General features: G+C 33.1%; 1 protein-coding gene across 3 annotated transcripts in view; it reads right to left on the minus strand.

The window, feature by feature from the left end:
* Window positions 1-13444, minus strand: part of VPS37A (VPS37A, ESCRT-I subunit) — a 33336-nt gene that overhangs the window by 15526 nt on the left and 4366 nt on the right. For all 3 annotated transcript variants that reach the window (XM_023533681.1, XM_011365266.1, XM_011365268.2), the window contains exons 2-4: window positions 6331-6405; window positions 4437-4551; window positions 3750-3850 (exon numbers count right to left, since the gene is read on the minus strand). In XM_023533681.1, the coding sequence (XP_023389449.1) occupies window positions 3750-3850; window positions 4437-4481 (146 nt within the window). In that variant the 5' untranslated portion in view covers window positions 4482-4551; window positions 6331-6405. The remainder of the gene's footprint in view (window positions 1-3749; window positions 3851-4436; window positions 4552-6330; window positions 6406-13444) is intronic.

Raw genomic sequence — 13444 nt, forward strand, 5'->3', positions numbered from 1 at the left:
TGTGGATTTTCAATTGGTGTTTGAAGTGGGGCAGTCTTGTGAGACTGAGCCCTTAACCTGTGGGATTTGATGATATCTTTAGTTAGATAGCATCGAAATTTAGTTCGATTGTAGGAAATCCAGTTAGTGTCTACTGAGAATTAGACAATTACTTGGTGGTATTGGAAAAAAAACATATTGGAGTACTGAAACATATTCCAAAATATATAAAACTTAAACAATTTTTAAACAGGAGTGCTATTATTTTATTTAATGACATAAATTAACATGAGTTGGAATTATGTTGGAAGAAAACATCCATCACAGATTTTCAAATGTAAATAATACTAAAATTTATATGGAAAAATAAGCAAGAATAGAAAGAAAAGTATCTGAAAAAGGAGTGCAAAGAGAGATTAGCCCTGCCACATAGCAAAACAATTATGAAACCTTATTAAAAACTTCAAAGCATAATACTGTCTAATGGATAAATAGGTCGATGGAACTGAATATAAAATCCAGAAAAAGCCGAAACACATGTAGGAATTCAAATGTAATAAATGCAGCATCTCAAATAAGCAGAAAAAAAATCAGTCGATAGTGTTGGGACATCTGGAAAAAATTGTATTGAAGCCAGATACGAACTAAATGAATCAAAGATTTAAATGTTTAAGGAAACTCTTAAAAGAAGAAGAAATCATTGGGAAATTAAAACCTTGAGGTGGGAAAGGACTTTCTGTGATCTGAAGTTCAGAAGTCATAAGAGAAAATAGTGATAAATTCCATGACATTAAAAACGCATACAAACAAATAAAACTACACAAGAAAGCCCATTCTAAGTAAAGACAAATAACGTATCTGGAAAAAATTTGAAATTCATGTCACAGACAAAGGGATAACTGACCTAGTATATAAAGAATTCCTGCAAACTGATAAATGGCTAACAACCCAATAACAAAATGTAGACTAGAATAGAATATACAGGTTATGAAAAGGAAAAAAAAAAATCTCTAAATCATAAAAAGGGATGGTCAACTTCATTGCAGTAAGATAAATATAACTAAAATTACACTAACATACTTTCTGCTTATAAAATGGCAAAGATCCATTTTGATAATATACCGGCAGAGGGTACGGGGAAATAAGCATTATGTATAGGAGTAGAAATCAGTACTACTCTGTAGAGCAATTTTTTTGCAATATTTGTCAAAAATTACAAATGTGCATACCACTTTGAGAATGTAACCAATAATATTTTACCCACATTTGGGTAAAATATTATTTTTAAAAGTTATTCAATGCAGTAATGGTGGCAAAGAAGAGTGGGCCTTTTAGGAACGATTAGAAACAACAAAAATGTCCATCAATAGGAGTCTTGCGTAAGTAAATTATGGTATATCCGTAAACCAAATACTTTGAGGTCATAAAGAATAAGTGCTTTATACACCAACATGTTAAGTTCTCAAAACCATACCTTTTGGGGGGGAAAAAAAGACAAGGTAATAGTATGCTACCATTAGTGTAAAAAAGGAGGGAATAAATATATGTACATATTTCTTTGAATGTGCATAAAATACGTCTATACTTTGAATTCTACACATTTGTATGAATTCTATGCATACACACCCAAACAAACAATTTGGGGTATCAGTGAGAAGAAAAACTAAGTTGCAAAGAGAAAAGAAGTGGCAGGGAGACTTTTCACCTCATACTCCTCTAAATTTTTTAATTTTAAGCCAAGTAAATATATGATCAATTGAAAAAATTAAGCTAAAAAAGTTTTCTAATAAGCTTGTTTATTTCAAAGGACCTCTTATCCTTTATCTTAAAACTTTACTTTTATCCAAAGGTATATTAGTGTTAAATGTAGACATAAATTTCTTAGAAACAATATGATCAACATGAGAGAATATTTGTATTATCTTTGAATTAAAGTCTTAATAATTCTGAATCAATCTGCTTATTTGACTTCAGTAGCAGGTACAAACTATAAAATAATCTAGGAGATGCATCAAACTTGCTTTTTAATAATGTGCACTGTATCAAAGTACTTATCTGAAATGGTAACAAGTAAATTTGTTGGCTTATATTTTTCAAATAAAGTGAATGAGTTTATATCTAACCATGACAGAAGACAGGAAACAGTTTTTAGATAAAGAATATCAATGAGGCTCATGGCTCCAGGACATAGACACAATAGGCAAATATGAGAGCTGGGATTGATGTACCTAATGAATGGAATAACCTAGCTAAGCAGCTGTCCAGGCATTATCGAAGATGCTGCTTGACTTTTGAATAAGAAAAAGTTCTTAAGTAGGAGGACTAGGCAATAAAGCCAAGAAATATTCTGGAAAGAAGAAATAAAAAGAGCAACAATAAATGGCATCATCATGCAGTTTCAGAGCATCAAAGATAAAAAAAAAGTTATAAAGGATCAGAAATCAAAATGCCATTGGACATCTTAGGAACAACAGCCTATATGTAGACAGCAGAGATAACAGAAAGACAGCATTCGCTTTCAAAATTCTGAGTGAAAACCACTTCGACTTTGAATTTGAACTGTACCAATTATTAAGTGTGAGGGTATATTTTGCAAATTTTAAAAAATGTCTCAAAATTTATCTTCCAAGCATCTTGTGGCATATTGTTTTCCAAAAAATGTCCACAGCAATATTTCTGGTCCCATTTGCTCTTCCAGAACCTTGCCATTCTGCTATTAAGAGGAAAAGCCTATTTTCCTTCCCTTGAATGTGGTAAAGACTTTGCAATTGCCTAAACAAATCAAATGTAGCAGAAAAGAATGACTGCAGCAGCTAAGTCACTATGACTTTCTCATAGCTCTCTCTGAGGATGTTCCTTGTAGGAACCCAGGCAATATGTTGTGAGGAAGCCCAAGCCACAGAAAGAAGACACATTTAGATATTCTAGCTGATATCTCAGGTAAGGCCTCTTATGAGCAGAGCAGACAAGAGCTCTCTCTGATGAAATCTTCCTGAATTGAAGATTAGGGAACAAAATAAATGTATTCATTGTTTTAAGTAATAAATTTTGTTGGCAATTTGTTATGAAGCTTTAATAACCAGAACAGATTTTAGCACCTGGAAGCAGAATGCTGCTATGACCAAAAGAAAAGAAAACAAAACAAAAAAAAACTAACACGAGAGTGGCTTTGAGAATGACCAGAGGTGAAAGTTAGATGTACCTTCAGGAGAGTGTGAAAGACTGAAGGGCTTCAAAGAGACTGTTAGGAAAATTTAAAAGTTCTAAGAAAACAAAACCAATGGAAAAGTGGAAGTAATGATTAACTCCAGAAAAAAGCAAAGAGTTATACCACAGGAAAATATAATCATGATAAAGTATTTGGCTCGGCAACAGAGAATTTTTAGAGTCAAAGTAATAAAACACCAAACACAAATTTAAGTAAAAAGTATAATATAATTTCACTGAGAAAATAAGGGGAAAGGAAGGTTTGTGAAAGATAACTAAACTCCTCATCAATCATAATGAGGTTTATAGATAATATCTAAAAATGAAAGGATCAAGAGCTAACAGTCTATATAAATTATTCAGAAAAGGTAAATATGAGAAGCATTTAAAAGAAAACACAGTTGACTCTGAAAAGTATGAATGTATTTTTGTGAAGGTGGGGATGTGGCAAGCAGAGGAGTGCCTTTTAACATCATTTGAATTTTTAAACTATATTTTGATTACTTTGATTAAAATAAGTGAAAATAAATATATACAAACATTTTTGTTATAATTATACTTACTATGGAAATGCTGTTGAAGTAGGAGCTAAAACTGGAGGATTCTTCCAAAACTCATCCAACAGACTCTGAATAATTTTTCCAAGATCTGAGTGCATTGTAAACTGAAAGTAACAGTAATACAGAATGATCAAAATCCTTTTCAGAAAAATAGTATAACGTCTCATTGAGATAACTTCACTCTAAAACAGTATTAAATCCCATTTTTGCAAGTCAAGAATTAAATGGAAAGCAAAGGATATTGTGTCAAATGAACATACTAGCAATCTATAACTTATATATGTTCTAATAGAATTAATACCATAAATCAGGTTAAAAGTCTAATCAATAATGGAGCTGAAACATTTTCACACTTCACTATTTACAATAATTTGAAGGTTCAAAGGTAAATACTGAGAGTATATTAAGTTACAGTCCTTCATGTTAATCAATCACATGCATATCCAGAGAACTTTAAGGCATATTGAATTTTATCTCTTCCTAACGACTATGGAAGATATACTTTGAACCAAAGTTCTAACATCAATAGGTCCTCACCACTGAAAAACAGCCTTTCTATCAGTACTACTAAGCACTGTGAATTTTTTTTTAAATTATTGATTCCAAAACGAGATTTTAAGTGCATTTTAGATTTCTAAAATATTTAGTAGAAATGTTATATTAATACAAATAAATATACCATAAACATACATTGTTTACTAATGGAGAGGTAACATACACTCCTTGTTTATCCATTAAATGATGTCGTATTGGTGGATAAACACTGATCACTGGTTTTTCCTGAGGAAATTGTGGAGGGAGCAATCTGGTAAAGGTAGAACACATGAAAAACAAAGACAACAAATGTTATATTATATAGTCATAATTCTAAAACAAAGTTAAAAGCAAACTAAATTTTCATACTTTCATTTGGATTAATTATTCAGCAGAAAGATGCATTCTGGCAACAAGATTATAAAGTAATGCCCACACAGTAAAACCTTCTTAATGTGGAATATGGATACCCTGAATTACAGAATATTCTTCACACCATGCTAGTTAATTGCATTCAAACACAGTATACCTAGCATACAAAATCTCGAAAATAAGATCAGGCATTTGTAGCAGGTGAGTCATATTAACTTAGTCTGGCTATTTATTGGACCACAGGTCCCATGTAATTTTCTTGTGGTTTTCCTACTTTTGAAATGCTGCCAAGAATTATTTCACTATCTATAGAATTTTTAAAGAGTACATAGATAAAAATGAAATATCTGTAGCTGTCATAATGCCTTAATTCTATATGGCTCTTTTCTACATGTACCGATTAAGTCATCTCTCCCAACTTTGAGGTCAATAATCACATGGTTCAAATAAAGAACAGCAAATTCTCAATACAAAAAAAGGTGAAAATCTTAACCTTTTTTGAACTATTACAAATTTAAAATTAGAGAGCGAACCCCGTTTTCCAAATCTCCTCTAAAACTCAGAAAAATATGTCTCTCTAAATTGCCTCTCTGTTCCTCTGTTGGCTCAGAAAATAATTTCCTGGCAGCAATGTCAAGAAGAAAACTGGGTCCTTGTTGGCTTCTCCTACATAGCTCTACTTAGGGCATTTGAAGAGAAATAAAACTACTTCATGTGTATAGTTGAAAATGTTAAACTAGTTTGGTTAAAAAAGGCAATGAATGAAATGGCGTTTGGAGCCCACTCAAACTGAGTTTGTATCATGACTATGCTATTCACATCTGTCTATAAATGTGCCCCAATTTTCAGGGTTACTATAAGGATTTAAAAAGTTCCTATATATCAAGGTAACATAGCATAATGCTTGGCACTGTAATATATACATGCTTTAATTCACTCATTTAACTAGGATTTAATTAGGCCTCCTATGTGCAGGCACTATGCTAGGCAATAAGGATATGAAGATGAATAAACCATGGTTCCTGTCTTCCAGTTAGGTGCATTTTCTCCAGCCCAAACACTGGCCCTAGCAACCAGCAATCTGAGGTAATAACCCAATTCTTTCATACTAAAGACTAATAATTGCACTTGAGGTTAAATGAGTACTTCAGCAATCGCTTTGTCTAAACTTTCCTCTTTATAACTTAATAACCTCATGATTATATTTTTAATGTTTTTTCTTTAAAAATAATCAGATTACATTCAGCCTTGAACTTTCTTGTTGTTGCAGTATACCTGATTCTGAAGACTAAACTATTTTTAACTTTTTTCTAATGTAAGGGTGACTCTATCTCTAATGGTTTTCCATACATGATCCCTTTTTTCATCATTACTCATTCATTCTATCTCCAGTTAAGACTTTAGTGAAAAATCAATGAAACTGATTATAGTACTAATGATTATTACATCTTTTTATTCCATTTCCTTTTATAGTTTCTTTATCACAGCAATATATATTACAACAGCTTTACAAAATTTTTATTTTACAAAATTGTGTAACTTTGATAAGTTACAGTTACTAGAAAGGGCATATCTGAAATCTGTTTAAACACTTAACTTCTAAAATAACCAAGAAACAAAATAATAAAAATATTTTTTAAGTTTTATTACATAAAAAGTAGGATACAATTCTACTCACATATTAATGTTAATTGTCAGGTTGTTTATGGTGCATGGCAACCTATATTCCACGTCTTTCTGTATTTCAGCTATACTGTAGGAGAAAATTTGAGGAAAAAAAATTTACCTGAAGTTATAAAAACATTAATGTTAAAAACAAATGTTAAATGTTTTTAGAGCCTACTAAAACTATTTTTAGTTTTAATCACAGAATCTAGAGAGCCAATATAACTTGTATCTTGAGGGACAAATGATCACAGAAAGGTCTATCAAATAAGAGCAACAATATTCTGAGATATCCAAGTATGTGTGGGAGGTGGGTAGATGTTGAGGTAAAGAGGCAAAAAATAATTCTTGTATTAATGCTAGACTATCATTTTATCTAACTCATCATTAGGAGAAGCAATTGTGAACTCTCTAGTTAACACGGGTCAGCAAGACATCTGATCTGGGTTCTGACTATAACTTTGCTACTAACCAGCTGTGTAGTAGACAGCTGGGGCAGTCTGGGTCTTAACAGCTTAAGCTTAAATGTCTGGATGAGATGTCCCCTCAGTCTTATGATAGAGACTGCTGGCTGCTTTCGAAAAACAGACTTTCCCCTTCTTCCTAAGGAAGAGAAGCCTGATTTTATTCTGAGCATCAATCTTCTAGTCTGTCTCAGAGCTAGTTGATGCTATGACTTAAGTCTCAGCCAATAAGATTTAGGGAAGTTGTGGGTTAGAATTTTCAGAAAAGCATATTAAAGGGGAACAAAAAAAACTGGTATAAGCCTATTTGCCCTTCCTGCCTGGATCTGATAGCTGGACTTTTAACAGCTCAATTGGACTATGAATGAACCTGAAAACAGAAGCCAGGCACTAGGGAGAGCTAAGCAGAAAGAAAGAAGTAGTTTGGATCCTCGATGACTATGCAGTTATTAAATTGAATTTCTTCTTATGTGAGTGAAAAACAAACTTTTATCTTGCTTAAGTTACTATTTTGGGAGTCCTTGTTACTAGCAGTTGGATATAATTGACAACTACTCTAAGTCCCTTATACTTTAACATTCTATATTCAGAATTTTATTTTATTAACAGCAGGCATACATTATTACAAGTATAACTTGCAAACTAAATTTGCGGGGACTCACTTGGAACCCCAACATTCATAATATTTCCAAAGAGAAAAATGTTAAGTAGTATTAATGAGTTATAGTTACAAGGAAGCTTAATATTCGAATGGAGATAAACTTTTTCAAGCATAAATATCCTTGAAAGATCTAGCATTTACTTAATAATTTACTTTTTATTCTTTTGGCTGCATCAAGAAAACCTTATTTTCCTCATTTTTTGGACTATTACATTTTTTGGCCTTCTGATAAAAACCTACCCTATAGAATATGTAAATTTCAAATAGCTTGAAAGGTTCAAAAGTGTTGAAATAAGAATTATGGAGGTCATAGGTATTAATAAACTTTCTCCTCTGATATCCATGGAATGAGTTTATGACTGAGGAGAAGAAACAGCTAAGAGATTCAATAAGCTATCCAATATTAGCACTTAAAATTTTTATGAAAGTTTCTCCTTGGGGATCAAGTTTGAACTAGGATACTGACAGCCTCTTCAGTTGTATGAATACCACATAATCAATGTAAAGTTTTTTTAAGAGTTTTATTCCTCTATGTTATCTTAGGACCCTAAGGTGTCATTGCTTCAAGACAATACTGGTCACAAAAGCATCCACCAGTTCAAAACCAATTAGACCATCTCAGAGATTAAGAGCATGACCTTTTAAGTTGCGCTTCCTGGCTCAAATCCTCCCTCTACCACTTACCTGTGTGGTCCTGAGCAAGTTATTTAACCTAAGCCTTATCTCTCAAATGGGAAATGGGGATGTTGCAAGCATCCATCTACCTAAATGAGTTGTTAGATTAAGTGAGATAATGCACAGGAATACAAAAATCACTCAGGAGCTCATATCCCCAAGATAACTATTGCCAACATACTGATGTATAACCTTCATGGACCAAAAAAGGGGTTCTATGGAAAGTAACCTCAAGGCTGATCTGATTATAAATTCATAACTGGGCAGGCCATGGTGGGTAGTCACACTCCAGGCATACTTCTTTACCAAAAGGATTATGTTTGTCTTAAGTCCTGTTTATTGTTTCTGTGCATCTAGGTTAACACACCTTTCAAATGCCCCTTTTCAGACCCCTCAAGAGAGCACATAATCTTAACTATCCTGTAATCCAGTCCCTACATTGCTTCCTCCCACCTGCATGTAATCTTCCTTACATTCCCTCCTTAATTTCAAATGTATAAAAGAAACTGCAAAACTGTTATTCTCTGGAGCATTTGAGATCTTGCTCCCTGGCATATGTTGTCGTTTTGGCTCAAATAAACTCAAAGTTCTCTACAGGTTTGGATGTAAGAAACATCCAAACCTTCTAATCTTCTTTCTACATTCAGTCTTATTTAAAACAAAAATATAATTATACTGTATATAATTTTGTAATCTGCTCTTTTCCCACTCAGTAATTTATTGTGATTACTTCCTAAATCAGTAAATGTTCTTTTACAATCTTTTAAAAAGCAGCATAATACTCTAGTATATTGTTTAACCTAATTTTCTATTTTTAGACATTTGGATTGTTTCCAATTTTTTCTACTATAAACCATGATCTGAAAAACATACTTACAGCCATTCTTTATGCGGACAGGCAGTACTACTTCGGATGTAAACACACACACACACACACACACACTCCCACACATTTTAAAGTAATACTGTAATCACACCACAAGAGAAAATTTAAATAACCTGCCATTAATAGCTTTATTTTCTAGGTTCTCTGAAAGAAGTGAATTACTGCAGTTTTACCTCAGTGGCTCGGAATCTGTTTGGGACTAAAGAAAGCTGGAATAATAGATAACTTTGTTAGTCAGTGTATGATTAATTGGAATCCTCATTTTTTGATAGTCCCTAAAACTGTAAACAGATTTTGAAATGCAAGAGGCACTAGTTATAGTTAAAAGATTCCTTTTGTAGAATGATCATTTATCTCCTACTTCATATTTTGTGTAAATTTGGATTTCATAAGTAAGACTTGGTTCAACCGAATAGTACCATATATCCAGGATTTTTCAAAGAAATGGAAATACAGTGATGAATATAGTATGGTCTTTGCTCTAAAGGGGCACATGGCATGAAGAGAAAGTCAAGTAACTATAAAAGATAAATTCAAGATACTGATATGCATTTCCCACAGTTTGAATAACTCAAAGACTTTTTGGTGAACCTTGCAAATAAAGGATTTACATGTAAAGACAGTAGAAGGAGAATGCATAACTTCCCTTTCTCATCTAAATCCCCCAAAAATATCAAAACAGACTTTAAAAAAGCAAATCTCTAGCAGGGCAAGAAGGCAAATAGTAACATAAGAGAAAAATTTTGAGGAAACTCTGAAAGATAAAAAAGATGTGATTAGATATAAGGAAAAAGGAAGAAAAAGATAGTAAATACAGGAACTACTGACAATTCAAAATATAAGACCAATGCAAAGTAGGAACAGCTTGAAGGTCCTTCAAGCCCTTGAAGCAAATCAATGCAAACCAAGAGTGTGGAGGGCAGAGCAGGAGCATTTCTCTAAGTAATGAATGAGAAGCTGCACAACAACAGGTAGGCTAGAGCACTCTCCTCTTTTCCTTGCTTGTTCAAACCAGCAATAAGATCTGTACCTGGAATAACACACTGAGGTAGCCTCTGACGCAGCAGTGCCTTAAGCTACCAATTCCTAGGAAGTCGCCATTTCTGGAAGACAACTATCAGCTTGCCCCACATTAGAACAAGTTATTCTGTTTCATTCATCATCAGAGGTAGGCTGTGATAAACAGTTAAGTATCCACAAACAAGTCAACAAGGAATCTCAATACAGAAATGAACGCATCAAAAAGGTTTGAACAAAACAAAACCATGCAAGGCATACACCAAACTCAACGAGCACAAAATACAAAAACTCAAGGAAACAGTTAATTGAGTGAGCAAAGACTATAAATTTGTGTAATTAAAAATTTCGGAGGAACGAAAGAAAATAGCACTTGCATTCATACACACACACAATGGTTGATAAGAAAATGAAAAAGAAACTGAAAAATTAAAACAGCTCAAATGAAAGGTTGGGATATGCCTCATACTATATCCTTCTCTTGGAGAACACTGATGTACTTTACCATGTTAAAGGCTTTGAGAAATACTAAGGTAAACTGATTGATTTTGTCTGTTTTCTAAATCTATTTAATATGTTCAACATATTTCACATTTTTTGAACAATGTTCTTGTAGAACACATAGGCTAATGACAGATATGCAAAGAACTATAGGAACACAGAAGAAAACACCTAACCTAAACAGGGTGAGGGGTGGTGGAGTCTTCTAGAAAAATATAACTGAGCTACATTTAACAGTAAAACAACACTCAGGGAGATGAAGTGCACATTTTGGAGGCATCACCGTTAGACAAGCTTCAGATATGAAATAACACTGGTCTCTAATGTCTCAATATCCTTTGTCATTAAAGAAACCTTATATTCTCTGTCGACACCTTTCCATCAGTCATATCACTCTCTATGACAACTAGGTATTAAACTAAGGACGGTGGACATTTCTAGGCAAGAGTTAGGAAACTACTGGAAGGAATAACATGCTCAAATTTGAATTTTAAGATTACTCTGGCAGCCATGTGGAAGAAAAAATTAAGGGAAGAAGACTGGAGGCAGAGACAATAGTTAGAACCCAGCAGTATTCGGACTGGAAGACTGAGTGAAAACAGGATGACCAGGTTTTTGCCTTAGGTGAGCTGACAGTAGAGACAGCCTGGAAGGAGTTGAGAAATTGGAGGGGAGGGGGAGATGTGGCTGGTCTCAGTTAGCAATGGAGAAATTACTGCCTGTGTGGTAACTTTTTTTTTAAAGTAGGTATGCACTGATACTACACTAGGGGAAAATTAGAGATAGCACCTGAGCTGTTATGATCCATTTAGAAAAATTTTGCTTAAATATTGACATGCTTTATTGAGTCACATAGTCTACAATTATAACTTTTAATCACTGGTTATAAATAGACTACATGATTTAATGTATCAAATTAAAATTCACTTAATTATGGGGTTGTTTGAAATACATAACTTTAAAGTTCACTTATAAGAGCTCATGGTTCATTTATAGTCATTTGTAGATTTCTGTAGTTTCAATAAGCTAAGGCATAGCAGATTCTTGGATTTTTTTTTTAATTGCAACAAGTTAAGGTGATTTCTTTCCGTAAGGAAGTTTTAATCCCAAATACCTACAGTTGTTAAATAATGTACGTGAATGAAGGCAATTGCTTATAGTACAACAGGGAGTGACTGCAAACTGGTAAAATGGCTAAGAGGCAGCCCAGTAAAGGGAACAGCTACTCTTCAACTCAAAGCCAATGTTACCAAATCGTTCCAGATCTTTCTATTTTAAAAGAAAAGTTGGAGGGCGCAGAGCACATATAGGAAATCTCTATACCTCCCAGCTCAATTTTGCTGTGAATATAAAATTTCTTTAAATAATAGTCTATTATGTTAAAAAGCTGGAAATTCAGAAATTTTAATGAAAAATCTCAAATTATGAATGTTGGCAATGGATTCCTTTTTTAAAAAATATAATATTACAAAGGTTAAAACACATATACATATCCTCTCATTGCAAGTTTGTTGTGTTATCAAATTTGTGAGTCTTTATGAGCTGATAGTGACATCTATAGAATGAAAGGTATGGAATTTAGACTTACTCAGAAACTCATGAGTTTAGAAGAAAAAGTCTTATGCCTATGAGTGAGGGGTTAGACTTAACAGCTATAGGATAGAAAACTATACAATAACAGACCTATAACAAGGAAGTTATAAGGCTAAAGGTTTGGGTAATCAGAAAGAACAATGGTATCCAGGGACTGGCAGCAAAAGAAAATCCCAAAGTAATTTTTAAAGACTATAGAGATTGGAACTATTATTTTTAAGATACAAAATAAAATAATTGCCATTTACAGAGTACATACTGTGTGTCAGACAATAGTCTAGTTTCTTTACATGTATTATATCTAAAAATCCTTCAAAATAGGTACATTCCATTTGTGAAGAAACTAATTCTGTGGAATGGACCTGCTTTCTGAATGGAAAGTCAGAGGTAGTTCTGTCAGAGACAAATGAGCTGTAGGTAGGCTTGTAAGGAATTCATAAACAATAAGCTAGCGCTAGAAGCATGTAGGTCAAGAGGCAAAGGTTCCAGGCACATTGATTCTATGCAATAGAAAAAGGAATATGATTTATAATATGTTTACTATGTGTCAGATACTCTAATAAATGATTATATATATTACTTAAATATCAACAATCTTGCACGATAGGAATCACAATTCCTGATTTTACAGATGGGGACTGGAGGCTCAGAGAAGCTGAGTAACTATACAAGAGGTCATGTTGCTAGTACACGTTAGAGTCAGAACTGGAATTCATGAGTTGATTATAAAGCTTTCCTTCATTTAAGTCAAGATGCTTTTCTCAATATCAATAATTGTGCTACTTCTATTTATGTTGCTCAAATTCATTTTGTTTTTTATCTCATACATACATCAAGAAACCTGAGGAATCAAGACTTTCACTGCTGGACAGGGCATTAAGAATTCAGGTAGTCAGTTCTCTCACTTCAGCCCATTTAGGTTATGAGAACATCCGAGATTGCACTGCCTGTTAATGACACATCAGTATCGCCTGATTTAAGACTTAGGGCCTCTTTCATTAAGACTATTAGTCACACTAGCATTAAAAAAAAGGCAATTCTAATAAACATAACTCCCAAATTAGATTTTCTTGTTGAATATAAAATAAAAATAGCACCAGAATTACCATGTACTTGATTATTCAAATGAATGCAGAAGTCCTTTACTTGAGAGAGTTAATCTCCCTAAGTAAAAGGTAATAAAGGATTACTATTTGTATAACTTTAGATTTACATAGTTAGTAACAGGTAATTACCATTCACAACACAGCTTCAGGTTGTGGTTTTGGAACAAAGGATATAAAAAAATAATAAAAATATATGCTAATTAACTTTAGATATTGTGAGAGGA

Source organism: Pteropus vampyrus, unplaced genomic scaffold (assembly GCF_000151845.1).
Source record: "Pteropus vampyrus isolate Shadow unplaced genomic scaffold, Pvam_2.0 Scaffold108, whole genome shotgun sequence".
In the NCBI taxonomy this organism is placed as follows: Eukaryota; Metazoa; Chordata; class Mammalia; order Chiroptera; family Pteropodidae; genus Pteropus; species Pteropus vampyrus.